Source organism: Sus scrofa, chromosome 1 (genome assembly GCF_000003025.6).
Source record: "Sus scrofa isolate TJ Tabasco breed Duroc chromosome 1, Sscrofa11.1, whole genome shotgun sequence".
In the NCBI taxonomy this organism is placed as follows: domain Eukaryota; kingdom Metazoa; phylum Chordata; class Mammalia; order Artiodactyla; family Suidae; genus Sus; species Sus scrofa.
The window spans coordinates 205,907,659-205,933,205 of record NC_010443.5 but is presented as its reverse complement, the minus strand read 5'-3'; the positions used below and the strand labels follow the sequence as shown (position 1 = coordinate 205,933,205).

The 25,547-nt window shown below is 40.8% G+C and overlaps 2 protein-coding genes across 11 annotated transcripts in view; one reads left to right on the top strand and one right to left on the bottom strand.

Moving 5' to 3' along the window:
• BNC2 (basonuclin 2) overlaps positions 1-8,127 on the bottom strand; it is a 455,833-nt gene extending 447,706 nt beyond the window's left edge. For 4 of the 8 annotated variants that reach the window (XM_003480511.4, XM_021063323.1, XM_005660090.3 and 1 more), the window contains exon 1: positions 8,018-8,127. In XM_003480511.4, the coding sequence (XP_003480559.2) occupies positions 8,018-8,020 (3 nt within the window). In that variant the 5' untranslated portion in view covers positions 8,021-8,127. Of the gene's footprint in view, positions 1-7,781; positions 7,873-8,017 lie in introns of those variants that run through there. The other 4 variants (XM_021063364.1, XM_021063299.1, XM_013993542.2 and 1 more) reach the window with 4 other exon arrangements.
• On the top strand, positions 8,351-24,294 carry LOC106509163. Of its 3 annotated transcripts, XR_002335853.1 has the most exons (4): positions 8,351-8,944; positions 9,469-9,654; positions 9,930-10,032; positions 22,547-24,294. XR_002335853.1 is itself a non-coding variant. In XM_013993548.2 (3 exons), exons 1-3 carry the CDS (start codon positions 8,606-8,608, stop codon positions 9,948-9,950), a joined length of 546 nt encoding a protein of 181 aa, XP_013849002.1. In that variant the 5' UTR covers positions 8,351-8,605; the 3' UTR covers positions 9,951-12,145. The 3 variants fall into 3 exon arrangements, 2 of the variants coding, with proteins under 2 accessions (XP_013849002.1, XP_013849001.1); XM_013993548.2 differs by lacking the exon at positions 22,547-24,294 and having other exon boundaries at positions 9,930-12,145; XM_013993547.2 differs by lacking the exon at positions 9,930-10,032 and having other exon boundaries at positions 8,574-8,944.

The window sequence follows — 25,547 nt, the reverse complement described above, 5'->3', positions numbered from 1 at the left end:
CACTAGTCAGATTTGTTTCCGCTGAGCCACGACAGAAACTCCCCTCTCTTGCACGTTTTAAATGTGTGAATTGTTAGGTATGTGAATTATATCTCAATACAGCTATTAAAGATAGTGAACTGCTATGATTACACAGACCTATCACATGAAATATAAAGTGTTCCAATTGGAAAGAAATTTCAAATTACAAAACTCACTTATTTTACAAACAATGAAACAGAGGCTCTCAGACCTCAGCAGACCAGCATGGGACCTGCCTCTAAACCCAGTTCCATAGCTGTTCTTACTCTGGAGTGGACAGTGGTGCAACTACTTTCCAAGGCGCGATCAGCCAGCTGGGATACTGACGGGATGAAGAATAGGTGCAGGATTCCTTTAGTGTAGCTCCTGCCATGCATTCTTTTTCTTGAATTACCACATGCCACTGATCTATTCTCTAGGGTTTGTTTTTATTGTTTTCATTTTTGGGGAGAGTGGTGGCTAAAATTATAACCTTGAAAGTCCCTCCTTTCTCATCTACTTCTCCCAACACAAATCATAATGAATGGGAACAGGAATATTAGAAGGGAGAACATTAACACGCCCTGGCCTTGTCTACGGGAAAGCCACCAGGTCACCTCAGATAATCGAAGTAGATTTATCTTACCATCTACACAGAGCTTCCACTCACTGGCCAAGGGACTAGGACATGGCCCTAGGCTGGCTGGGCACTTACTGTCAATTACTGAATGAATATACATTTCCCTGGAGAACATCCCACCTGAAGAAAGGAGTGTAGAAATCTCTCCTCCTGAAACAAAGATACTTAACCCATTAATACATTCACAAGCTGCCATGAAAAGCTTATGAGAAAAAGTTTCAAATACAATTATTAAAAAGCTATTTAGCCTTGGCTAAAAAAGGCAAGGTCAAGTTAAAATTAAAAACTACTTCACAGTAGTTCCCCTGGTGGCACATTGGTTTAAGGATCTAGCATTGTCATGCAGTGGCTCAGGTCACTGATATGGGGCAAGATCAACTCCTGCCCTCAGAACTTCCGTTTGCCATGGGTACAGACCCCTCCTCCCCAAAAAAATCATTTTACAAGGAATGGTAACAAATCATTCATATGTTTGCAAAGTATTGGGGAATCCCAAAAGAGTTTAGTCAACTGAAAAAAGTTATTTTAAGTGAGAAAGACAAAAATATTTAGTCTTTGGCCTTAACAACAAAGATTTTCCTACTCAAAAAAAAATAAATAAAACGAACTTACAGGTAAAGAGAGATGAACGTATTATAATTTACCACCTCTTATCAAATGTTTTGAGATTTCTTCAAAAGTAATTCAATGAATGTTTAAGATGTTGAATAATATTTTCCAATCCAAAATCTGCAAATATTGGTTTTTACTATGACTTGCAAATAATCCAATGCTCATCTTTTTCTCCCTTTGCACTGAGGCAACAAGGCAAATGCATTTTTAAAGAATCTAGTGATAACACTAGACTATGCTAGAGGGAAATCAAAATGGGAAAATAGCAGCAGAGGAAAACAAATAGGCTACATTGTTTTACATGGATTTTAAAGCAAATGACATCTACGAACTATCTTTTAATTCTTTTCTAGATATGGAAGAATTAAGATAAGCTGCGAATAGCTCCATTCACTACATGACTCGGTGTGCATAAAAAATAGTTACAACGCATGGAAGTCAGCGGAAATAGCACTTGTGTACTCAGAAAGATTAAAAAATGAAAATAAGACTTTTCCTTGCTGTCCAACATACTTGATTCTCCCCTCAAATAAAGTTTAGCCGAAAACAATGTGACTGACTTCAGCTCTGCATAGGCAAATCTTGGCAGCCCTCAACTCTGTCTATCTCCTTGGCCTGTTAAGCAAAATTCCTTCACAAACTATTGGTCTCTGCAATAACTCCTCCAAAGCTCATTACTGCCAGAGTCGGCCTATCCCCCATGTTGTGCATTTATCCCCGGGATGCATATCAACATGTGGCACATGTCCTTGACATGCACAGAAGGGCTGCACCCCGGGACAGCAGCACGCACGACAATAGTGTCGACTCTCACTTCTTTATGGTTGCTGGGATGTAACCGAGAAATCTAATAACTGTGACAGTGGGGCCTTTCGGTTTTTCCTTGCCTTTCCAGACAGTGAAGCTGCACAGACACTAATGAAAGGTTAAATGAATAGGAATGGTTGACAAGAGGTACAATAAAGAAGGAGCTTGGTAATCCACAGACACTGAGCAGAGATCCTTGGCTCAAGCAGAGAAAGGACAGCACATCGTCGAGTCACAATATTTAAAACAGCTTGCTATACACAGAGGCTTTTGTGTCTGGGTACACGTCTGGATTTGGACTGCAAAAAAAAAGATACTGAAAAGGAATTTCAGCATGGGGCACTTTGGCAAATGTAAGGTCATAATAAGAGAAAAATGTTTTGTGTGGGTTGTTACATCTTTGTACTAAACACAAAAAAAGCAGACTATGAACTCATGAACCACAAGTTCCAAGACAATACTGTACATTTTGACAACTATTAAATACTGTATCCAGAGGGCCAGCTTCATGTGATTCTCACTGGTAAGATACATATGCAGTGACTCAGTTAGCAATTCCACATTCTGCCTTCCCTGCAGAAGAATTCCTGACACTCATCTTAGAGGTCTACAGTCAAGTCCTAGACTTCAGTGATTTGTTCCAAATATACCACCAAAACTCTCAAGCCACCTTCTAGGCATTGCAAAACTTCCCAGCAGTTTTGGAAGGAAACTGAATTTAACATGTTAGCAATGTGTAAAGTCCTAGGCAAACTTTTTTTGATAATTTTAAATGACTGTAACAGTGAAATGTCAACTAGAATTCTTAATTATTGAATTTTTTTTTTCTTTTTGCAATGCCTTACTCACTGCATCTAAAGGGAAGGGTATTTTCCTTGGGGAAATGATTTTAAATTGTAAAAGTAGCAACATTTAAATCACCAAGAAAAAAATGCTCCAGAATGTCAAGGGAAAAATAAAGCAAAAAAAAAAAAAAAAAAAAAAAAAAAGACATTGTTGGGAGATTTTTTTAAATGCAAAAAGTTATGACTCTACTATCACAAAATATTAAAAATGATATATCTGTAAAATTGTTCCTATGCATATGCACAAGTTAGAATGTAGCTTCACAATAAATGGTAAAAGCATACTGAGAACATGTTTTAAAACAAGGGAGCCTCTTTGAACAGCCAAATTAAATTATAGCTGAACTCTTGAGTGTACTGAGGGTTCTAATAAGCAACAAATAAAAGACTTTTATTGGCTAGCAACATAATGAGAGCTACTATGCAGGAGATTTAAAAAAGACAAATCTGAGTAGTTTATCTCACCGGATTATATTATTTACTTAAATGGTAAATAAGTTTGTCCAAAGTAATGCTATTAAAAACTAACATATAAATACTAAAGAGCAATTATGATCAATGACCCTTTAAACTTACAAATTTTAGTGGAAAATGTGAAATTAAACAAATATTGAATTTAATACCACTTAAGCTCTATTTCTTTACATTTAACTAATTTATTGATTCCTAATAGATCAGCTTTATAAATGGCTTACTATTTATGCTCATATCATGAAGCATTTATTTTAAAGATGTTTTCTCTCCAGAGTATGGCAGTTGTGTGGAGAACTACTTCAGAAAGGAGTCTGTCCTGAGTGAACAGAAATTAGGTATATCCCCCCTCTCAATGAGTTGGAGGAAGTTAATTTTAATTGAACTTTGAAGCTTGGCCTCTTTAACAGAACTCCATCAGCTGACAAAAATACAAACAACACTCGGCAAACCAAAACAAATTTAAAATGCACTTGGGTGCTTTCTGCTTGATCTTCAGATCATCTGAAAGGTAGAACCCTAGAAATCTTAGCTATTTGTTCTTGTAGAAAGTTCTGCTGCTTCTACCACAGCTGGAAAAAAAGAAAATACAATAGCACCTCCAAGCCTAAACACTGAGCCAGAATTCATTATCTACTCTTTTCCGCAACATTCTGATTGCCAGAGTAATTTTTTTCAAAACCTTAAGTATATCTAATAAAATCATGAAGCTCCCTCTAGCTCTTCAGAGAGGAGTTTACTAACCAATGATCCTATCTAATTCCCATCCAACAGGAAAGATGTGAGGAGGCTGTCTCCCTTTCACAAGAAATGTTTTTCAACTGTGTCTTGTAAGGATGTAGATGGTAAATGAGACCAGCTGCAGAGGAATTCAGAAAGCACTGCTCCTTATGTCCAAGATGAGTTAACAATCTATTAATTGCTTCGAACCTAAGCTTTATATAAAAATTCTACAGTGAAACTTTAACCTGTTTAAAATACGCATGCATTCCCAACTTAGATTTACCCATCCTGCTAAAAATTAATTTTAATCTCAAAAAACTAACAACATGTGTGATTATCTACAGAAATTCCAGCTTGTGATCTGGTCTCAGTTCTAAAAACCTGCATTTAAATTCAGGATCTTGAAAATTTAAAAAAAAACAAAAAACAAAAAAAAAAACACATTGTATTAAGTGTCATCTGTGGAGTTTGCATAAGGAGTTTACGTAAAAGATGCTGATGGTAATATGTAGAAAACACATCCATGTACCATAATATTTATACACACCAATGGTAATAACTTTTATTGTTTAATCTTTTTGGCTATTCAGTATTGGATATTTTGGGATTTCAGTTATTTAGAAGACTATAAATAACCTCGTCCAAGTATGCCATTGATATTTAGTCTACCTTACAACAGCCATAAAAGACGGTCGACTGGCAAGTCATTTCAAACAAATGAATATGAAAAATGCTAAATCGAACTCCTCCTACTTACTAGGACCATCTTTCAAATACTCAAGAAACATTTAAAATGAAAAGCCTTAACCCTAAAATTAAAACTAAAAGGAACCACTACCTTCAAGTCATCACCTATTTTGGACTTCCTTAATATAAGAAATATCCCTAGGAACAACAACAAAAAGAAAAGCTCCCCCCTCCACCTCCCGCCCTTTTTTGAGCCAGTGTCCAATTTCTTCTTTTCTGAACAGCTGTATTATCCAACTTAAGTTGCTCTGCTAATTTCAGTCCCACAAGGACTAACTTGGAAGGCAAAAAAATACAAGAAAAGATCAATTTGCTGGGAAAGATCAAATGAGAAAACTGTGGGGACAGCACCAGGTCAGCGTGTGGAGAACTAAGCAGACCTGTTCTTCATTAACTGCGGTTCTCTGGGGATGTCACACACTACCTGTCCGTGGGCTTTATTGAACCGCCTAACCCGCCTCTCTGTTCCATTCTTCTGGGCCCAAGTGAATCATATCCTGCTGCTGACAAGTTAGCAGGGGACTGCGGCTGCAACATGAAAGTACTTTTCTTTCTTGTCTAAATCAGGCAGATTTTTGAAAAGACGACACAGCATTGACTCGTGACATGGCAAGATGAAACGAGAGGTCTGGGCCGGTCTTGGAGCTGTGCAGATAAAAGTAATCAAATGACACTCCTGGAATGCAAATTGGCATTCTTGACTGCAGCAATTGCACAACCATGAAACATCCCTGACAGCAAGCAAGATTAGGACAAAATGTTATGTAAAGCACTGAACTCAAAAACTCTCACTTGAAAATTCAAACTGTAACACTTACATTTTAATATAGCAATAGTCAGCTCTGCTTTTGTCTGCTGCTTTTTGTAATCACATATCCCTGCCTGACAGATATCTTACATTTCAGGTCGAAGGAAAAAAGTCATGTATTGGGAATGTATGCCAGCTATTAATATTTTCTTCCTATTTACTTTTTTAAAATCACGTGAGGTTGGTTTTTTTCCCCAAAGTTTTACAAGCAAACAAGTTAACCTAATATTCTGGGGGTGAAGGGAGGGGGGAAAACAGCTTGATACTATTCTCACATGATATTCAAACTGAGTTCACGGTCAGGTTCAGAATCACTTCCCTCAGGTGAATATACTCCCATACTTTGGTAAAGTGATGAGCAATCTAGATTTTAAATACTCTGTCCGGAACGAGAAGAGAAGAGCAGCTACAGTTAAGAACTTCATTAAGTCTGAAGGGTTTAAATTAAGCAGCTACAAACATAACATAAAACACAGATACCCTATAAGAGTTCACAAGGGATTTTTGGGTGATTCTAAAGGGTAAAGGAAGTTCCATTAACTTGTACAGGGTCTCACTCCTCCTGAGTACAGTCTGCAGATCAGATATACTAAGTAACAGTGCCAGAAATAAATTCCGCCACTTAAAGAATGTATGTGTGCAGAGTAATATCTGAAACTGCAAAATACCAAGCAGTGGGTGACAAATGTGCTTAGCCACTGTTCAAAGTGATTAGTATTTGGGAATAGATGTGTAGATAAATAGTATCTAGGCCAGGAGGAAAGGAAAGAAAAAGAATACCTACAACTGGCTTTTACACTCTTCTTGTGTAAAATGCCGCTAGAAGAAAAACTCAAGTGCTAAACAGATATTTAATATTTTGTTATGACGCCTCCACTTAAACACAGGTTCCAATCACTGCAACTGTCCATGAAGTACATTAAAAAATAAAACAGGCCACTTTCTGCCACTTTAATCCTGGGTACATAGGATTATTCTATGATGTCTTTTGTACATCACTTTTACAACAGCTTGACTCTAGGGTAAATGGGAACCACCATAAATCGCACGCTGCTTTCAAAACCACTTTAATTTCTGTCAGCGTTACTGTAACCACAGTCTTGGGCTCACTTTTTTTTTTTTTTTTTTTTTTTTGTGCCTGCATTTGACAGTCGCATCTCCTACACTCCAGTCGTGACTTTGATCACTGAAACAAGAGATGTCACATTAGGGGGAAGGGAAAAGAAAAAGAATGCCAACCCGCTATCTGCCTTTTTCTTACACAGTCCAACTACATGCGGAACACAGTATATCAGATCCCCAAGTGGGGTAACAATGGCAGCAAACGGTGGAAGCAAACTAAAAGGAGGGGAGTGGTCCAGCCCTATTTCTAACAAATCATTTCCCCGAAAGCGGACAGAACGAGCGCTCAGCACCAGGCGAACTAATTGGCCGCTGCCTCGCTGCAGAGAAGCCGCTTCGGGCACAGGGGCTGTGCTGGAATCTCGCTTCGCAACGCCTTCCCATCTCCTCCACCACTTGCACTTGGAACTTTTTTTTTTTTTTAATTTAATCTCAGCTTCACTTTACAGGGAATTTCACCTCAGCTTTTTTTTCTTGTTTTTATTTTAATCCTGCCCCCTCCCAGGGCCCCAAATGCCACCTTGAAGTCAACGTGTAAGTAACACAAATTGGCTCCTGCCGAACTGCACCACAAAATCTCTCTTTAAGGTTGATTTTCCTGCCCAGCGTTTTGCACATTCTTCAAAAACCTCCAGGAGCACTTCCTAAATTTTCTTCATTTACAAAGGAAGGGTTCCCGAACGGGAGGGCGAGGAGGGGGGGGAAGGCAGAGGTGCTGGGGGCTCTATGGCGGTGTCCTCCCCGCGCAGCGCACCAGCGCGCCCCGGCGCCCACGCCCAGTCGCCGGTCCCGCACTCGCGGGCAAGTTTTAAAAGTTACCGTGGGTCTAAATCGCGTTCCTCTCCGCCCCAAGCTCCTTCCAGCGCTCCATCAGCCCCCGCCTTCCTCCCGGCCCGTCCCAACTCCCTGGAGCCGCCCGCTCGCCTGCCGCTCACCTTGCCCCCCGACCGCGAGAGGAGCGACCTTCCCGAGCCCCCCGAGCCCGCACGCACACACGCCCTCCCACCTGGAGTTCTCCTGCGCCACTCGGGCCAAGTTGAGGGGCGATTTCGAGAGCACAGCAGGGGCCCGGGTGGACTGGGGCTATCCGCTCCCGCCCGCCCTACCCAGCGCCCCCCTCCACCTCCCGCCACTGGACTGGAGGAAAACACGGCCCCCGGGCGGCCCCAGAGGCGCGAGGGCGAGGGGCTCCTTTCTTCCGAAGTCTAGAATAAAAAGGAAAGGAGGGTGGAAACTTCTTACCATCTCGGCATGCTGGTTGTCAAGTGCAGCCCCCGCCTCTTGGTCTCCTCTTAGCGGCCGCGCCTGGACCAGCCCCTCGGCCGCCTCTCGCTCCTTCTGTCTCGGCCTTTCTTTCCCTCCCCCTCCCGATTTCCTCCGGGCGGCCGCTCTCGCCGCCTCCGCCTCTCTCCGCCCGCCCGCCCGCGCGCGCCCTCGCCGCGGCCCCTCTGCGCTCAGGTGACTGATTTACACCCGCGCCCAGGGTCGCCCTCGCTCCCCAAGTCGGAGCCTACTGAGTTCCCCCGGCTCCTCGGGACAAAAAAAAAAAAGGAACGGATTGTCCAGGGAGGAGGCTGTTGGGGAGGTGGGAGGGGGACCGGCGGGCGAGGTGACCTCGGGCGGATTTGCAAGCCCCACAAGTTTCTCCTTTCTCTGCAAAACTGTCGTGATTACAATGTTGCTCCCCTTTTGCAAAATAAAAGTAGGTTAGTTGGATTGTTTGTCCTTAGATTTCTAGGGGTTCATGAAGGAGGATGTGTATTTCTCCCTCCCCCCCGCACTGCACACCCCGCGCCCTGTTACTTTTTTTTTCCGCTTCTCTTTCTGGGGATGGAAAAACAACTTTGGGGCCCCCTGGGGGGTGCCGGCGTGGAGGTGGAGGTGTCCGCTAGGGCTCAGCTGTCAAAAAGCAGTGGGGCGTGGGGGGCAGAGACGACTGGGCAGGGAAACGCCGAGGAAAGGGCGCGAACTTTATTCCGACTGCTGCGAACCTCGGCGTCGCTTTTCTTTTCGGGCAGTCGCCGGTCTCGGTCCCTTTTGACCAGTTCCTACTCGCGAGCCGCCGCCGCCGCCGCCCCCTCCTCCTTTCCCCTTCCCCTCCTCCTTCGTGCCCGTCGCGCTGCCCCGCACCCGGATCAGCCCGGGTCCCTGCTCGCTGTCGGGGAGAAGGTGAGGGAACCGGGGGCGGGGGATCCCACGGGCCAGAAAATCGGGACGAGAACGTGCTGGGCGAAAAGGCCAAAAGTTGCGCGCGGCTGGGGGGGAAAAAGTTTTTTAGTGGCGGCGTGTTTTGTGCCGACCCGGACGCCGGCTTGCGGCGAGGGCTTCCTTCCCTGGTCTGGGCCGCGGGCCTCCGGCTGGAGACGCCGGGGAAGAGGAACGAGGCTGCTGCCTCTGCGGTGCCCGCGGGGGAAGGCCAGTCACGTCTGTGGGTGACACTCAGCCGGCCCGCCTGAGTCGCCCTGCCTCGGAGATGCAAAAATGCAAGCTGCAGGCTCTGCGCGCACACACGCCCGCAGCTGAAAGACATTTCTTAAATGCAGGCAAAACCCGGCCGCAAGAATTGGGGGCGGTTGCGGGGGGGGGGGCGAGTTTAATCACCATCATCTTCCTAACGTACACTTTGTGCCAAAAACATCTCTGCGTTGTGCAGATTTATCATAGCCTGAGCAAACTTTCTGCTTATCTGACAGGGAAGGCAGGCACAGGTTTCGAGCATATTCCCTGAACACTTGAAAATCAGAATCGGCGGAGGCGAACACTTGGCTTGGCAGGACAGCAGGTCTGGTTACCGGTTTCCACTGAGAAGAGAAAATCATCCCTCCTTGCTTTCTCTCTTCCCCGAAGTAGAGGAAGAGACTGCCCAATTGCACTCAGAGGTCAGAATCAAATTCCTCTGGAAAATATGCAGCTTTGGAATTACGTAGTTTTATTTTCTTTGATGCACGGTCTGGGCTTAAGTTTAATATGAATTTTCACAATAATTAAAAATTTTTCAGGAGCCGTGACTAACGAGAGACTATGCGGCCCAAGTAGCCACAGCTGTTCTGAAAATGTGATTAGGCTTATTATTTACGTAGATCCAGCTTTTTAACGGGGGCCACCGCACCTGCAATTCTTTGTACTGATTGGTTCCAAAATCTGACTGTTTTAGGCCCTTTCAGAGCAGATTTGAAGACACTTCTGCTTTTGTGAATTCTCTACATCACCTTGTCATGGAAAGGTTTGTCTGGTGAACACTTCTACAATGTTACACAGTAAATATCTTGGCACATGGTTCATCTGGAGGTTTCTGGTGGGAGTCAGGTTACTTCTCTCACTATAGGATAAATCAAAGGATAGACTAGATAACTAATCACTAGCCATATATATAAATGCATGTTATCTAAGAAGGCTCATCTTTAAATGATTTGATTAAGGTGTGGAGCAAGTTCTCTTATTCTGTAAACATAACTGTAACATCATCCTGTAGTTTGTAGAAACTGATTACACAAGGGATAATGATGACCAAATGTGCATTCTGAGCAACTGAGGATCATCACATGAATTCTCCAGAAAGGAGCCAAGTTTCAATGTGTTTTCCTGTATCATGGAGAGATGAGAAAAACTAGTTGCTAATTTCAGAGTCATTACCCATACAAATCCATTCACACACTTACCGCTTTGGACAAGTGACAGACCAGCAATTGCCAAACAATTGTATTCACACTGCATTTTTGGCTGTGCACCTACACTGGCCAACAGGCAGAAGTTACTCCACATCAAGCAACCTGTAATTTACATTCCCCTGATTGGTTCCAGATCTGTCTGTTTTTGATGTTAGCATACAAACATTTTATACGAGGCAAGATGTGTCTATTTGGGGTCTGATGCCTTTCTGGAACGTCATCAGGATAAGGATGGGGAATGTGTTGGGCTGAAGAGCAGCCCTTGGAGAAGGTGGAAGAATTTACGGAAGCAAAGTGTGTAAGAGAATTCCATAGTGTCTTATTTCCTCTAGTGGGTTTGTATGGCAATTGGAACAAAATCTTAAGTCCTTCTTGTATCCCACAAGACCTTAACTGATCTACACCTGCCTGACCCTTTCAACTGGTTTCTTTTTTCCCCTCCATTTTTTATTCCCCTCATGGACTATGCTAAAGTCATGCTAACTTTTTTCTGTTCCTTTGTCTTGCCAAGTTCTTTACTCTCCCTACCCCCCCTCCCACCACCACCACGCCTTCTCTCTACCTGGAATATTCTCCCACATTTTCCATCGGTTCCTCATTTCTCACCTCTCAGCTCTAACTTCTCCTCTTCAAACTCTAATTAAAATAGCTCTATGCCTACCGCTCTAAATACCCCCTAACTCTTTTTTCCCATTACTCATTTTCTTTATATCCCTTGGCAATATCTGAAGTTCTCTTATGTGCTTATTGTTTTCCTTCCAACTGAAATGTGACCTCCACTGGGGCAGGGGCTGTATCCACCTTGTTCACTTATACAGCTTCAGCCCATAAAACAGTACCAGGCACAAAATAAACTTAGAAATATTGTTTGAATTAAGAAAGAAATGTTAAAATCATTACACTGTATTGTTGATGACCTACCTTAGAGCCAGACAAGTTCACTAGAAATAGGGAAAAAGTTCCATACCTGTTCTTTTGGGGGATGGAGCAAAGCTCTTGAGTTCCAGCACCAGGAATCCTCAAAGTGTAGGCCTGGCACCCTTGGGGGTCCTCAGGACCCTTTTAGGGGGGCCATGAAGTCAAAACTATTTTTAGTGTAATACTGAGAAATTATTTGCCTTTCTTACATTCTTTCATGAGTGTAGAGTTTTCCAGAGACAATGTGACTTGTAACGTCTCAACAGACTGACTGTAGAAGCAGATACAAAAATCCATCTACCTTTTGTTATATTAGGCATTAAAGATATTTGCCCAAAGGTGTAAATGCTACATTTCTCACTGTTGTTTTGGAAAACGTAGTTAATTTGCATTTCAAAATGTGTGTATTTCCTGTTGCAGATATAGCAAATTACCATACATTTAGTGGCTCAAAACAACATGAATTTCTTTTAAAATTCTGGAGGTCAGAAGTCCAAAATGGGTCTCTCTACACTAAAAGCTAGGTATCTGTATCCCTGCTTTACTTTCTGAAAACCTGAGGAGAAAATTCATTCCCTTACCAGCTTCTAGAGACCACCCAGATTCCTGAGCTCATGGCCTCCTTCCATTTTTAAAGCTTATATGGGCCAGATGTGTCTTTTCTTGCACTAAATCACTCTGACACTGTATCCTACTTTCACTTATAACCACCCCTGTGGAGTTCCCTTAGTGGCACAGCGGAAATGGATCCAACTAGGAGCCATGAGGTTGTGGGTTCGAGCCGTGGGTTAAGGGATCCGGCGTTGCCATGACCTGTGGTATAGGTCGCAGGTGAGACTCAGATCTGGTTGCTGTGGCTGTGGTGTAGGCAGCTGTAGCTCCGATTGGACCCCTAGCCTGGGAACCTACATATGCCATGGGTGTGGCCCTAAAAAAAAAAAAAAAAGCAAAAAAACCCCAAAACTACTCTTGTAATTACATTGGGCCCATCTAAATAATCCAGGGTAACCTATTCATCACAAAATCCTGAATTTAATCATATGCAATATATCCACAGGTTCTAGGGATTAGGATATAGGCCAGTATTCCGAACCATCATTCTGCTGACAATGGTGGAGTAACAAATCATGGGTTTATTATTGTTATTTTTGATGATTTAATAACTAAATTTTTTTAGAATTTAAATTTCTTTCTTTTTTTTTTTTTTTTTTTGTCTTTTGTCTTTTGTTGTTGTTGCTATTTCTTGGGCCGCTCCCGCAGCATATGGAGGTTCCCAGGCTAGGGGTTGAATCGGAGCTGTAGCCACCGGCCTACGCCAGAGCCACAGCAACGCGGGATCAGAGCCACGTCTGCAACCTGCACCACAGCTCATGGCAACGCCGGATCGTTAACCCACTGAACAAGGGCAGGGACCGAACCCGCAACCTCATGGTTCCTAGTCGGATTCGTTAACCACTGCGCCACGACGGGAACTCCAGAATTTAAATTTCTGTTACAGTAAATATCAATAAGTGATTGCCCACATACACAAAAACTCTGTGTAACCTTCAGTAATTTTTAAGAGGTCAGGAGACTAAACAGTTTGAGAGTCTCTGGCAAGCACAAAGGCTATTTTCTCTTCTTCCATGCTTCAGGTTATACTTGATTGTACTAAGCCTTTGCTATGTTTGGTTTAAGGATGGGCATGTTACTTCCTTCTGGCCAGTGAAGGATGAGAGGAAGTCATTGGAGGGAGACTCCTTAAAAAAACACTGACAAGGAAGGAGTTCCCTTCGTGGCGTAGTGGTTAACGAATCTGACTAGGAACCATGAGGTTGCAGGTTTGATCCCTGGCCTTGCTCAGTGGGTTAAGGATCTGGCGTTGTTGTGAGCCGTGGTGTAGGTCGCAGATGTGGCTCGGATCCCGAGTTGCTGTGGCTGTGGCGCAGGCTGGCGGCTACAGCTCTGATTCGACCCCTAGCCTGGGAACCTCCATATGCTGCAGGAGCAACCCTAGAAAAGGCAAAAAGACCCCCCCCCTAAAAAAAAATACTGACAAGGAAGTAATTGTCCCTTTTCTGCTCCAAATGTTAATACGTGAGAATGTGATACCTGAAACAACTGGCTTCATCTTGCGACTAAGATTGTGACACACTTGGGATGGCAAAGTAGGAAGGTAGAAAACACCTGAGCTGTAGATGCTGTTACTGACTTACCAAAATAACTAACCCCAAGTGGCCTGGGACTGTTTGTTATGTGATATAATTTTGAACTTGCCTTTCTATTAATTGCAGTTTAAAGCTTCCTAAACATTACAGAGAATTGGCATGTCTCTGCTGTTTTTCCATGTCAGAGTTCCTTCTTCTTATTTTCCATCAAATTGGTATATTTTTTCCAAATCTTGAGAACATTTTTTTTTTCAGAAATTGGTGAAAGTATTATAAATTTGTAAGAATTAAAACTGAGCAGTCTGTAGTTCCCATCGTGGCTCGGTGGAAATGAATCTGACTAGCATTCTTGAGGACACAGGGTTCGATCCCTGGCCTTGCTCAGTGGATTAAGGATCAAGCGTTGCCATGAGCTGTAGTGTAGGTCGAAGAGATGGCTCAGATCCTGCGTTACTGTGGCTGTGGTGGAGGCCAGGAGCTACAGCTACGATTGGACCCCTAGCCTGGGAACGTTCATATAGAGATATTACTGTTTTAAATAAATGCAAGAAATAACATGTTTTGGAAACCAAGTAGTCCTTAAATTGATCATTTCATCATGTGATTATGTGTAGCGTGGAATGTTGCTGAAAGATCCTGAATATTACATTATTCAAGTACTTCCCAAAATATTCACAATGGGCTATAGTTTTCTGTAAATGTTTTAACCAAGAAATACCAAAAGAAAAAAATATGTTGTTAGGAGAAAAAAGTTTGAACTTAAAACAACTCAATTCAATATTTGTTTTTTTGTTTTGTTTTCTTTTGTCTTTACAGGGCTGCACCCGTGGCATATGGAGGTTCCCAGGCTAGCAGTCAAATTGGAGCTATAGCCGCTGGCCTACACCACAGCCACAGAAACGCCAGGTACGAGCCGAGTTTTCAACCTACATCACAGCTCACGGCAACACCAGATCTTTAACCCACTGAGCAAAGCCAGGAATTGAACCCACAACCTCATGGTTCCTAGGCGGATTCGTTAACCATGAGCCATGATGGGGAATGCCTCAATTTCAATATTAAAACCAAAATCAGAGCAAAAAAAATATGTTCATCCTTAGGAAAAAAATGAATTTACGTGTAACAACATAAACACTAATGCTCAGCTTGAACATGTTTTCAGACTCAATTAACAATTTGACCAACATTAATACTAAATTAAAGAAATTTTTCTACCAGTGTAAGCTTAATCATGAAACAAAGATCAAGACTATAAGATCAGATAAGGCAACAAATGTTTTCTAAGTTTTAAATTTTTGTTTTAACAGTAGTTAAATATTAAGTATTTGTGGTTTGATCTTAAAAATTTTGGTGTGCTTATTTTGGACTTTATGTTATTATGTTAATGTTTCCCTTGTTTAGTGTTTTCTATCATCAAATGTCCTTATCGGGTAGAATTAATTTTTACATGTTATTTAAATATATAATCTTCTCACAATATATTGATTCATAATATGAATAAGCCATGTATTTATTATTAAATTATTTTTTTTGCAGAAAGCCTCTAACCCTATCAGAAAAATGATTCACTGTTTATGATTATGGTCACTCATTAATATTTAATAATACATAAGTGTTATAAAAAAATACAGAATAACTTGTGACTTGGGAATTTTCAGGAATTTCAGTTTCTTATATTCCAACTCCGAGGATTAATATGTCAGAAATTTGAAAACACTAGATCTGTGTTTGTTATACCAAGGTATTTTAAAATTGTTCTACCTTAAGTTTTTTTTAAATTCTCATTATTTTATAGTTATCCATTAATCGTTTTGTGCATAAATACAGCAACGTCTACCCAACCCTCATTCCCTTTGACTGTCAGATACATTTGCTATTGATCCACTCCTTCCCAAAATTCTTCTAGTGGTTTCTTTGACACTCTCCTATCGTGGCTTCTTCCTTTCCTGCCTCACAGTTTCTCCCTACTCTTTCATATGCCTTGCTCCCCCCAACACACAGTGTGAAAGTTGCCCCAAAGGTGGAAGCTCCCACTTTTTCTCCTCTCTCATTCTTATGGTCTTCTTCAGTGTTTGAACCATCTTAGTTCCAACCTGATCTCTATAGATACTCTATTTCCCCCCAAGTCTAGTTCCTTTCCTTAAAATGTCTAAGTGACTCTTTCTTTTTTTAATTGAAATACAGTTGATTTACAATGTTAATTTCTGCTGCACAGCAAAGGGATTCAGTTCAGATATATATATATATATATATATATATATATATATATATATATATATACACACACACACACTTTTAAAAACTATTCTTTTTCATTATGGTTTATCATAGAACATTGAATATAGTTCTCTGTGCTGTACAATAGGACCTTGTTGTTATCCCCTCAATGTGTAATAGCTTACATCTACTAAGCCCAACCTCCCACTCCATCCTTCCCCCAAACCACTCCCCCTTAGCAACCACAAATTTATTCTCCTTGTCTGTGAGTCTTTTTCTGTTTTCATAGATAGGTTCTAGTGTCATATTTTAGATTCCACTTATGATATCATATGGTATTTGTCTTTCCCCTGCTGATTACTTCACTTAGTATGATAATCTTTAGTTGTATCTATGTTACTGCAAGTGGCGTTATTTCATTCTTTTTATGGCTCAGTAGTATTCTATTGTATGTGCTCCACATCTTCTTTATCCATTCATCTGGGCTATTGTGAATAGTGCTGCTACTTACATGTATCTGTTAGAATTGTTGTTTTGTCTGGGTATATGCCAGGAGTGGGATTGCTAGATCATATGCTACCTCTATCCTTAGGTTTCTGAGGAACCTCAGTACTGTTCCCTATAGTGGCTGTACCAACTTACATTCCTACCAACAGTGTAGGAGGGTTCCCTTTTCTCCTAAGTGGATCTTTCTAACTGAATGTTCAATAAATAGTTTATCTTCACCTTCAGTTTAACCTAACACTGAAACCCAACAACAACACTTCCAAGTTACTTTTCCCAGTTTTACTTTTTCTGCCTTTACTATTCTTCTATTCCCTGAAGGGCAAAGCTGATATTCATCTTTGAATCTTTTTTTTTTTTTTTGCCTTTGGTTCCTAAATCAAGCCATTTAATAAATCAAACGGAAGTTGTTTTCATGTATTCCTCTTCATGCCATCCATTCTCACTTCATTCAGGTGACCACCATTCTTTTATGTTAACTATTGTGACAGTTTTTCAATTATACTTACTCCTTATGTCCACCTTCCACTCCCATATTTTGCTGCCATATTTTGGCTTTTTCAATTCTATTTTTATTATATATCTCTTATTTTTATTATATATCTCTCCCTTGCATAATATGCAGCTAAATAAATAAATCTTCCATTTCACCCTGTTTTCTACCATGGAAAGACAAGTTGTAATGTTTGCTTTTCAAGGCTGACCTTTATTCAGCTGTTACATTGTATCAAATACAGTACCTAGTACCTAGTAGTTGCTCAATAAATTTATATTGAATGAATGAATGACTCACCATTTCTATACAGTGAACCTGCAGCTCTAGTCAGATAGGCTTCCCGGCAGACACGTGTGATCATTTTTACATTTTTCTTTTGATTTCCAACTGAATGTTTTACTTTCTCTTTACCTATGCATATTCCTGCCAACTTATTTCTACCAACTTCCAAAGGTCATTAGAAACCACTCAGAGAAAGAGACATAACTGTATTATGATCATTTAAAATTATAGTTAAAAATTTACTTAGTTTATATAAAGCATATGCTCTAGTTGCATCCTATATGTTAAGTTTTTCATTATTTTCTTGATATATATGTTATTGAATCTTCCCAGCATTTACATGGAGTTAGGCATTCTTATCCCCATTGTCTGGATGAAACTTTAAATGTCTTGCCTAAGGACACATAGCATGTAAGTGTTAGAGCAAAGATTGCATCTTGGCTCCAATCTTAAGTTCCTTCCATCTTTCAAGGATCTGAGCAGATGCTATATCGTTCCTGGAGTCTTCGGTTATTTATATGGCTCTCTTTCTGTCTCCTGAGCTCCTGCAGCATTTATAGTTTGGATGACTGATTTATCACCTAATCACATGCTGTTGTGCATTTATGGTTGTTTTATTATGTGTCTGTCTTATCTCCTTAAGGAGAAAGTAAGCTCTTTGAGGGCAGAGACTATTGATCACACATTTTTCTCAGTTCTCTACCATCCTGATAGAGTGACAGGCACATAAATGAAGAAAGATACTTAATAAAATAATCGGTGAAAACAAAGTTCTAATTAGACATGAAATAGTTTCAGATGAAAAGCATATTTCCATAGGAAGTAAAATCCTCTCATCACATGTTTGAGTTTTACATGTGCATGTGATAAGTTTCAACTCCAGTTGTGTCTGGTCATTTAGACAATGGGTCTAGTCACTTTCTTTGGCTTTGTTTTAATTGCATGCTGTATTGATCCTGCTTGTCTCATGCAGTCGTGTCATCTGCTATAGTTGTTAAAGCCTCTTTTCTTCTTCTTTTTTTTTTTTTTTTTGTCTTTTTGCTATTTCTTTGGGCCGCTCCCGCGGCATATGGAGGTTCCCAGGCTAGGGGTAGAATCGGAGCTGTAGCCACTGGCCTACGCCAGAGCCACAGCAACTCGGGATCCGAGCCGCGTCCGACCTACACCACAGCTCATGGCAACGCCGGATCGTTAACCCACTGAGCAAGGCCAGGGATCAAACCTGCAACCTCATGGTTCCTAGTCGGATTCGTTAACCACTGCGCCACGACGGGAACTCCTTTTCTTCTGAGTTATATGGATAATTGATACTGTGTTGAGGAGAGCCCCACTTAGGAATCTTTTCTCATCACCTGTGTTCTCTGTGTTTACGCACCAAGTCACCCCTCTCCTACCCAATATGTGGTTCATCCACCACATACTTCTTATTTCATCCATATAAAAATGTTTAGCACTGACCCTGAGAATACTTTAAAAACGAAGTTAATTAATTTTTAAGGCCTAATTCTTACCCTACACATGTGACTAAAATATCATAAGCCATCTATCTGCTCTAATTTGTCTTATGTAAGTGAAGACATTTATTATTTTGCTGGATTAATGCTGTTCCTTTCTGTAGAACTATGGCTCAATTTTTTTAACCTAAAAAATGCAGGGATCTAGTTAAAAGTAGTGAATCTCTCCCCAAGTTACCAAGTTAAACTGTTTCAAACAGAGTGTGGTTTTGTAGCCAAATAAAATACAGGAAGTAATCTATACGGGAGTCCATCAGTCAACAAGTATGAGACTGATGGCCATTTGCGATAAAGTCGATGAGGTTAGAATGCTGTAGGGCTTTAGGCAAGGTGTAAAAAAGGCCGAAGGTTGAGTTTACAAGATGGTTTACCTAGGGCTGGCTCTGTTTACCTCCAGCTGAGCCACTGGATCTTCTGGGAACCAGCAAAAAGGAGCTAACATTTACTGAATACCTATGAGGCACTTTACTCAGATTGTGTCATTTCATTTTCTTAAAACCCCTTGAGGTAGTTATCATTTCCATTTGACAGATAAAGAAATTAGAGCTCAAGAGAGTAAGTAACTTGAAAAAGACCACAGGCACAACAACAAAACAGGAAAAGTAGAATTATAGCCCAAGCTACCAATTCCTATGTCACTCTTTAGTCCACTAATGGGCATGTGTACTAATTGACCATATGGTCTCCTGCCCTCTGACTCTTACATCACCAAGGACTTTGGGGAAGTCCCAGTCACTTAGTGACATAGCCTTCAAATGCACCCCCTCAGCCAGCAAACAGGACTGAGCAATTTTTTGACCCTCTATCTACATTATACATATTAAGTACACTATGCACTTTTCCAAATGCAGTGTGACATTATGGTCTTTCATTCTCTTTTAATTTCCAGATCAATAAAGGAGAAATAAAACTTGGATTTATTTCTAGCTTAGAAATGGTTAAGGATTTTAAGTATAATAAGCATTGACAGTGTTATTATTTAAGATTTTTTTGTTGTTGTTGTTTGAGAAGTGCTTTTTGGCATGGCAGGCAAAAGCAATCTGGTGGCTTTGTGTGATTGCTGTTCACACTTGGTAATGAATACATTCTGTTGGCTCCTTTGGAGGAGTCAGAAGGGAGTCATTGGTTTAGTGGAGTTGTGGCCTAAAAACACCAAGCCAGCTCATCAGTGCCGTGGATCTCATGCCCTTCCTCTGGCAAACCATGTGTCGGATGTGGTAGGAAAAAAAAAAAATCTCCCTTTCAGCAGCAGAATGTGCAAGTTACACCCTGAATTATCCCATGATGACCTTGCAAATGCAACACATGCCCTCGTGACCACAAGTCCCGACAACTGTAATTTCCTCTGCTTCTCATCAGAGCTCTTCTGCTGTCTGCAGTAGGCACGGAGTGCTAGGGTCCTGCTGCTCCCTGAAGCCAGGGCACCTGCCCTCCTTCCTCTACTGCCTGTACATAAGAGATTGTCTGATAGGAAGCTGACCCCCCAAGGCTTATGCAAACTCCAAGTTCATCTTCCTGTGTGAATGAGAAGCCTGGCTAATGTTTACTATGTGGCCAGCTGACATTTGGGGGATATTACCTAATGCACTTGCTGAAGTCATTCCAAAGATCATTATTAGGCAATTTCTTAGAGCCATCCGTGGATTGAAGTGGCATTTCCCCTAGTGACGTCATTGATGGGTATTTCATTTACTCAACACATACATATTTAGCACTTCCTAGATTCTCAGGCACTACACTAGGTGCTGAAGATAAAAGCCATGACTAGGGTGGAAAGTCATCTACTTTTCCTGGATTTACTCTTATGGAAGAGATACAGGTTAACAAATATGAGTTCAAACCGTGAAAAATGCTTTAATGATAATAAAATAGGGTGCTGTGATCCAGAATGAGGTGTTGGTGGTGCTTAACTGTGGAGTAAAACATTGTATTGGATGGTGAAGCCTTCCCTGAGGAGGTGATAGTCTGCTGAGATTAGAATCCAACAAACCTAGTAAATATTAGTGGTAAGTACCCCCTAAGCACAGAAAACAATACCTGCAAAGGTCCTCAGGTAAGGAAGGAATTTAAAGTTTAGTGCTGTTGGTGTGTCCTGAGGGAAGGGAAATAGTGGGAAGGCTTAAAATGGGAGCAAGAGGCTGGACAGAACATGTATATTCAGTCAAAACCTTCAGTGTAAATTAAGGAAGACTCAAAGATTTGGAGTTCCTGTTGTGGCACAGCAGAAACGAATCCAACTATAACCATGAGGTTGCGGGTTCAATCCCTGGTCTTGATCAGCGGGTTAAGGATCCAGCATTGGCATGAGCTGTGGTATAGGTCACAGACGTGGCTTGGACCCTGCATTGCTGTGGCAACTGTAGGTCCGATTCAACCCCTAGCCTGGGAATCTCCATATGCTGCAGTTACAGCTCTAAAGAAAGCAGTAAATAAATAAATAAATAAATTAAGTCTATAATGCAAGATGGGATAAGATTCACCAACCAGAGAATCCACTGTGAGACCGATGACTGTAGGGCTTTGGATATATGATGAAAGTCCTCAGTGATTTAACCTCTTCCAAGAATTATCTGGAGGCTGGAATTTGCAGTCATTTCAATGTTCATTTCAACTTCTAGAACTTGATCCCTACCACCACTTCTGCTTCTTCATTGGTGTCATTTTAGATATCTGGCATTTCTTAAAAATTCAAATGACAGTGTCCTTTTAAAAATATTATACAGTCATTTTGTTTGCATTGCATTCAGAGTAAGAGACATGCAGGACTGCTTGACATGAAAAGTAGCTTGACATTTAAAATAAGTATCCCAAGACCCCATTAAGTATTTGCTAACCACATATTTTGTAAACCGCATTGAGAAATGCTCGCTCAAGCTTCCAGGACACCATTGGTCCTTACTCTGATTCTCCAAATGGCTCTCTGGAAGCCTCCCTGTGAGCCTTCATCCTCTCCATGATAATGGGTATCCCCTCCAAGGAGCTCTGTGTGGCCTCATCAGCAGAAAGGCAGCATACCTGTGGTTTGGTGCAGGGTGAACTGGGCCAGGAATCTGGGGAGCAAGTCTTTATTCCCATCATTGCCAGTCACTCTGGGATCTTGAGCTAATCAAATCCTTTCTGTTCTTTAATTTATACCCATGCAAAATGGAAAACATAATATTGTAATAGTGCTCAGAACATGCGCAGCCAGATCTGATGGGAACAAAACACTTAGGGTATTTCATTTGCTTCGAGCTCAAAGACATGACCTGGAAACTTCCAGTCACAGAGACTAGGAACTCATAAGGGAACCTAACATCAAAAAAGATGGGAACAGAGGGTTCCTGTTTTGTCTCAGTGGGTTAAGAACCTGACTAGTATCCATGAGGATGCAAGTTCAATCAGTGGGTTAAGGATCCAGCAGTGATATAGGTCACAGATGCAGGTATTGCTGCAGCTATGACATAGGCCTGCAGCTGCAGCTCCAATTTTACTCCTAGCCTAGGAACTTCCAGGCTAGGCGGTACTGTAGGAGGTGCACTCCTCCCCTGCCCCAGCCCCCCAAAAAAGACTGGAAGAAAATGAAAAGGAGTTCTTTTGTGGCACAGAGGGTTGCTGCCGAGGCTTGGGTCACTGCTCTGACGCAGTTTCAATCTCTGGCCCAGGAACTTCCACTTGCTATAGGTGTGGCCAAAAAGAAAAAAGATGGGGGGAGTTTCAGTTTATTTTGGATATGGGTAATTGGACTTGGTCATTGTGTTTTCCTGCTGAGACTGTGATGAACAGTGTGATTCAGGAAAGCTAATCAAAAGCCAGATAGCATAAATATCACATGCAGAAAGGCTTAACATTTGCCTTTATTTATGCTCATAATATCACATGAAAATACAGCAGAGTCCATTGATGCTTAAAGTCTCTACCTAACTTGACCCCAAGATGAAAGCTTCCATTTCAACTCCAATTCAAGTAAAATTACCAAATCCTGACTTTGAGTAGCCATTGTATTCCCACTGAGGGGTAATTATAATGCATTTGCTTCAATGTAGTACGAAGATCAACTCAGTGCGATGGGGCAAGAGAAGTGCCATCAACGAAGCCCAAAGAAAGTTCATAGAAGAGTTCCCTGGTGGCTCAGCAAGTTAAGGATCCAGCGTTGTCACTGCTGTGGCTCAGGTCACTGTGGTTCAGGTCGCTGCAGTGATCATTGACCTGGAATTTCAACCTGCTATGGGTATGCCTTTCCCCCGCAAAAGAGAAGAAGGACTTGTGGGAAATCCAAAGAAATGAGACTGTTCTGGTTCAAGAAATAACTAGGAAGTGGTGTTTGAGATGGGCCTAGAAAGATGCCAACAGGCAGAGGGATTTCCAGGTGGAGGAAAATAAATGTGAGAAGAAAGAATGTGCAGGAAGCAATAAGTATTTATTTGGGATGGGGAAAGGCAGTTAGTACATGGTGAAAGCAGTTGTTCTCAAATCTGGCCACACAACTGAATTAATTGGGGACCTTTTAATAAAAACACAGGTTTCTGGGCTCCTTACCAGACCTTGTGAATGAAAATTTTCAAGAATGAAGGTCTATGTTAGGTTGTGCTTTTTTTAAAAAATATGCATATATTTTAGTTCTCTAAGTGATTCGAATGTGCACCTAGGCTTAGAAATCACTGGAGGAGGTTTTGCTAAATAAACCCTGAAGAATTGTGCCATGATCAGCCACACTGCCGTACTGTGTTTTCTAAACTTTAGTTTTAAAAATCAATTTAGTGAGTCTCGTTACGTATTTTTTTTTTAATATCATAATGCATTGTATGCTGTAAGGGTAGGAAGTTTTTGTGAAAGATTTGTTTCTCCTTAAGTATGTGTTTGCTTATGTATATGTCTTCTTGTTGCTTATGCAATGTAAAAGACATGTCTTACTGATTTCTTTAGTCAAAGCAAAAAATGGAAAGGGCTAAATTACAGGAGAAGATCGTATTTAATTTTGTTGGCAATGGGGAGCCATAGAAGCTTTTGAGCTGGGGAGTGACAGGACCAGATTTATACTGGTGAAAATTAGTAAGGCAGCAATGTACAAGATGGATTGAAATGAGGAATAAAAGGAACGAGATGTTAATTAGACTCTATAACCATTATTAATTTTAAGAGTCAGACTGATTAAAACACATTTAAGTTCTAAAATTATTCGCATTTCTAATTAACATAATATTTTAAAAATGTTAAGCCAGAAGGCACCTCAGGATTGGGTCAGGGCTTCCAGTTATTATGAACAGTGATTATTACTGAGCCTCTATTAGCCCAAAGGTTGTGATTAAGTGATACACCTCATTGTATGAACTCTAGAGGGAAAAAAATGAGGAAATACATAAAGCTATGTTGCAGACAATTCAAAAAGTGGGATTTAGTCTAGAGTAGTCATCAAATTATGGACAGCGAAAGGATTTTTAACAGACTTCTCCACAGAAAATGTGCAAGTGAACACAGGCACATGGACATCATTAGTCATCAGGGAATGTAAATTAAGGCCACATTCAACACGTGCTACAACATAGATAAACCTGACGACATTATGCTTAGAGGAAGAAGCCAGTCGCAAAAGGAAAAATGCAATATGATTCTGCTTATTTAAGGTATTGAAACTGGTCAAACCCATAGGGACAGAAAATAGGGTTGTGTTGGCCAGTGGCTGAGGGGAGACAGGAATGTGAAGCTGTTGTTTTAACAGGTGGAGAGTTTTTGTTTTGCAAGATGAAAAGAGTTCTTTGGATAAATATTGTTAATGGTAGCACAACACTGTGAATGTATTTAATGCCACTGAACTGTACACTTAAAAATGATTAAGATGGTAAATTTTATATTGTGTATTTGCCACAATTAAAATTTTTAAAAATATGTAGCATTGAGATATCACTTCACACCAACTAGTATGATGATAATCAGAAAGACAGATAATAGCAAGTGTTGGCTAGGATGTGGAGAACTTGGAACCCACATACAACTGCAGGTGAAAATGCAAAATGGTGCAGCTGTTTTGAAAACAGTTCAACGGTTCTTCAAAAAGTTAAACACAGAGTCCATTTTAGGTATATTATACCTGAGAATTGAAAACATTATGTCCATACAAAAACTTCTACAGGAATGTTTATAGCAGCATGATTCATAACAGCCAGAAATTCAAATGTCTATCAACTGATAAACAGATAAATGAAAGTGAAATCTCCATACAATGGAATATTATTCAGCCATGAAAAAGAATGTAGTAATAATGCATGCTATAAAATGGATGAATCCTAAAAACATCATGCCAAGTGAAAGAGACCAGACACAAAAGACCACATATTGTATGATTTTATTCCTATGATATATCCAGAATAGACAAATCAATAGAGACAGAAAGTAGATTAATGGTTGCCAGGAGCTAGGAAAAGAAGATGTTGGGGTGTGGTGGTGATTGCTACTAGATTTCTAATATGAAAATTATTCTGGAACTAGATAGTGGTTTTGGTCTCACAACTTTTGAATATACTAAAAAACTACTGAATAGTTTTCAGCCTAAAAGGCTGAATTTTACAGTATATGATTATATTTCAATTTACAAATGAAATGAACTTTACCCTAAATTCATAAATATATGAGCATTGGCCACTCTGATTAAGCACACATGTTATCTGGGTTCAAAGCCTGACTTGGTCACTTACAAATAGTGTTGTTGAATTCTGTGCTCGAGGACAGGTTAATTAAACTCTCTGTGTATAATTTCCTCATCTGAAAAAATGGAGACAATAGTAATGCCTGCCTCATACGGTTAGACATTATGAGGATTCATGAATAAATCAAAGGAGACAGTTTAGCGTAGGGCATAGCACATAGTAAGACCTCAATAAATAATAGCAAGTATTCTTTTTGTTAAATGCCATTCCAAATAATGTCAAAAGTGCTGAAAGACAAAGAAAATTGTATACACATCAGGAAGTATGAGGCAGAGAGGTTTAGAGGTAAAGAAGGGACAGAGGGTTTAACTCCTTGTAAGTAAAGTGTGTGGCCAGTGAACCA

Excerpts from the sequence above, each read along its gene's own strand:
- LOC106509163 (XM_013993547.2), top strand. The coding sequence starts at position 8,606 with ATGGAAAAACAACTTTGGGGCCCCCTGGGGGGTGCCGGCGTGGAGGTG. Across the intron at positions 8,945-9,468 it reads TGCTCGCTGTCGGGGAGAAG|GGAAGGCAGGCACAGGTTTC; the intron begins GTGAGGGAACCG and ends CTTATCTGACAG. Across the intron at positions 9,655-22,546 it reads CTGCCCAATTGCACTCAGAG|TACGAAGATCAACTCAGTGC; the intron begins GTCAGAATCAAA and ends GCTTCAATGTAG.